Source organism: Anopheles darlingi, chromosome 2, assembly GCF_943734745.1.
Source record: "Anopheles darlingi chromosome 2, idAnoDarlMG_H_01, whole genome shotgun sequence".
NCBI classification, from domain to species: Eukaryota; Metazoa; Arthropoda; class Insecta; order Diptera; family Culicidae; genus Anopheles; species Anopheles darlingi.
The window spans coordinates 44,629,403-44,631,902 of NC_064874.1; the positions used below are offsets into that span (position 1 = coordinate 44,629,403).

The 2,500-nt window shown below is 46.8% G+C and overlaps 1 protein-coding gene across 3 annotated transcripts in view; it reads left to right on the forward strand.

The window, feature by feature from the left end:
* Nucleotides 1-2,500, forward strand: part of LOC125949235 (mucin-22-like) — a 60,842-nt gene that overhangs the window by 53,659 nt on the left and 4,683 nt on the right. For all 3 annotated transcript variants that reach the window (XM_049676062.1, XM_049676063.1, XM_049676064.1), the window contains exon 4: nucleotides 1,902-2,500. This exon is cut by the window's right edge. In XM_049676062.1, coding sequence (XP_049532019.1) covers nucleotides 1,902-2,500 — 599 coding nt within the window. The remainder of the gene's footprint in view (nucleotides 1-1,901) is intronic.

Sequence of the window (2,500 nt, forward strand, 5' to 3'; positions counted from 1 at the left end):
CCAATCCACAACAACCAGTCAGTCGACTAGTAGTAGTCAAACATCTACTAACAGCACAACAACCATCCACCAGAATCAGGGTCAAAATCAACAATCTGGTAATCAGAACCAAGGTTCGAACACTGGTAATCAATGGAACAATCAGAACCAAGGCTCGAATAGCAATCAAAATCAAATGTCTAGTAGCAGCAACAACCAACAAGGATCAAGTAATAGCAACCAGGGATCAAATACTAACAACAACAATCAAAATCAAGGACAGAATAATCAGAACCAAGGACAGACAGTTGATGAAAGCCAGGGCAATAATAATAATAATGGGAACAAGATTCCTGATTCTGCTAATCAGGTCACTGAACCTCCTAATGCTGCCGGTCCTCAGTCGACAACAACTCCAGCACCTACTGCTTCTACTACTGCTACATCTGCTACCTCCACTTCTACAGTTGCTCCAACAGTCTCTAGTATTCCTTCAGAAAATCCAACAAGCGAATCACCAACCACTTCCTCACCCAGTACTCAATCGCCATCGACTACGTCTCCGTCGAGCGCAAAACCCATCACTTCGCCGACAACGCCGAGCACCGATACAACAGCTACACCAAGTTCAACACAGACACAAACACCAACACAAGCACCAAATACTCCTAGTGCTACCCAGGAAACAACTACACAAACATCCACTTCAGAGAGCACAACATCCACAACAACACTACAAACCACCACATCCGAGGCTACCACGACAAGGCAGCCTTCCGTTGGGGAAATGTCTACATCACAATCCACACCGAGTACACTACAACCGGAGTCTACACAAAGCACACTTTCAGCTAGCTCAGAAACACCCGCGACACCATCAGAAACAACCACTACACACACCACCTTATCACAAGGACCTTCCTCCACAGATTCTAGCACGTCATCGCCTACAACCATTCCAATTTCGCCTTCTACTAGTGTAGACGCGTCAATGGGAATGACCACCACACAAGAACCCACAACACCACAAACAACCTCACAACAACCGACCAGTTCGGCGGAATCTTCAACAACACAAACACAAACCAGTACACAATCCACATCTCCACAAAGCACTGCATCAACACCAGCAGTCACTACACAAGAGTCTACAACAAAAGCATCTTCTGAATCAACTACAGAAGCAATCACTACAACACAAACACAAACCAGCACACAATCCACATCTCCACAAAGCACTGCATCAACACCAGCAGTCACTACACAAGAGTCTACTACAAAAGCACCTTCTGAATCAACCACAGAAGCTAGTACTACAACACAAACACAAACCAGTACACAATCCACATCTCCACAAAGCACTGCATCAACACCAGCAGTCACTACACAAGAGTCTACAACAAAAGCATCTTCTGAATCAACCACAGAAGCTAGTACTACAACACAAACACAAACCAGTACACAATCCACTTCTCCACAAAGCACTGCATCAACACCAGCAGTCACTACACAAGAGTCTACAACAACAGCATCTTCTGAATCAACCACAGAAGCAATCACTACAACACAAACACAAACCAGTACACAATCCACTTCTCCACAAAGCACTGCATCAACACCAGCAGTCACTACACAAGAGTCTACAACAACAGCATCTTCTGAATCAACTACAGAAGCAATCACTACAACACAAACACAAACCAGTACACAATCCACTTCTCCACAAAGCACTGCATCAACACCAGCAGTCACTACACAAGAGTCTACAACAACAGCAGCTTCTGAATCAACCACAGAAGCAATCACTACAACACAAACACCTACTTCTACATCAAATACAGACACACCAACAAGCACAATAACAATGCTCACTACAATTGTTATGCAGAGTACTGAGTCCTCAACCCCTCTTTCTTCATCAGCACAACCATCTAGTACCACGCAACTGCCATCATCTACAGCAGGTCCTACCCCGGCACCGTCCGGCACTGATCAAAATCCGGATCCCGCAGTAAATGAAGTGCAGAGTAGTACTACCTCAAAGCCAACGCAAGGACCAAGTGGTACCACTAGTCGGCCATCGTCCGCTGGAACACCACCAGCGTGTACCGAGGATGGCTTCATGGGCGATCCGAATGATTGCAAAGCGTTCTATCGATGTGTTTCGAATGGAAATGGAGAGTTTACACGTTACCAGTTCCGCTGTGGTGATGGAACTGTTTGGGATGATAACATTGGAAGCTGTAATCATGACTGGGCCGTGGAGAACGAACGATGTGGTAAGGCAACCGGACAAGGTACAGCACCTCAGCCTGGAACGTCTCCGAATGGCTCAAATGGTCCAAGTGGCCCGGCAGGGTCTGGCAATGGACCCAACGGTCCCGATGGATCTGGCAATGGACCCAATGGTCCCGATGGATCTGGCAACGGACCTAACGGCCCCAATGGACCCAATGGACCCAATGGACCCAATGGACCCAATGGACCCAATGGACCCAATGGACCTAACGGTCCTGATGGG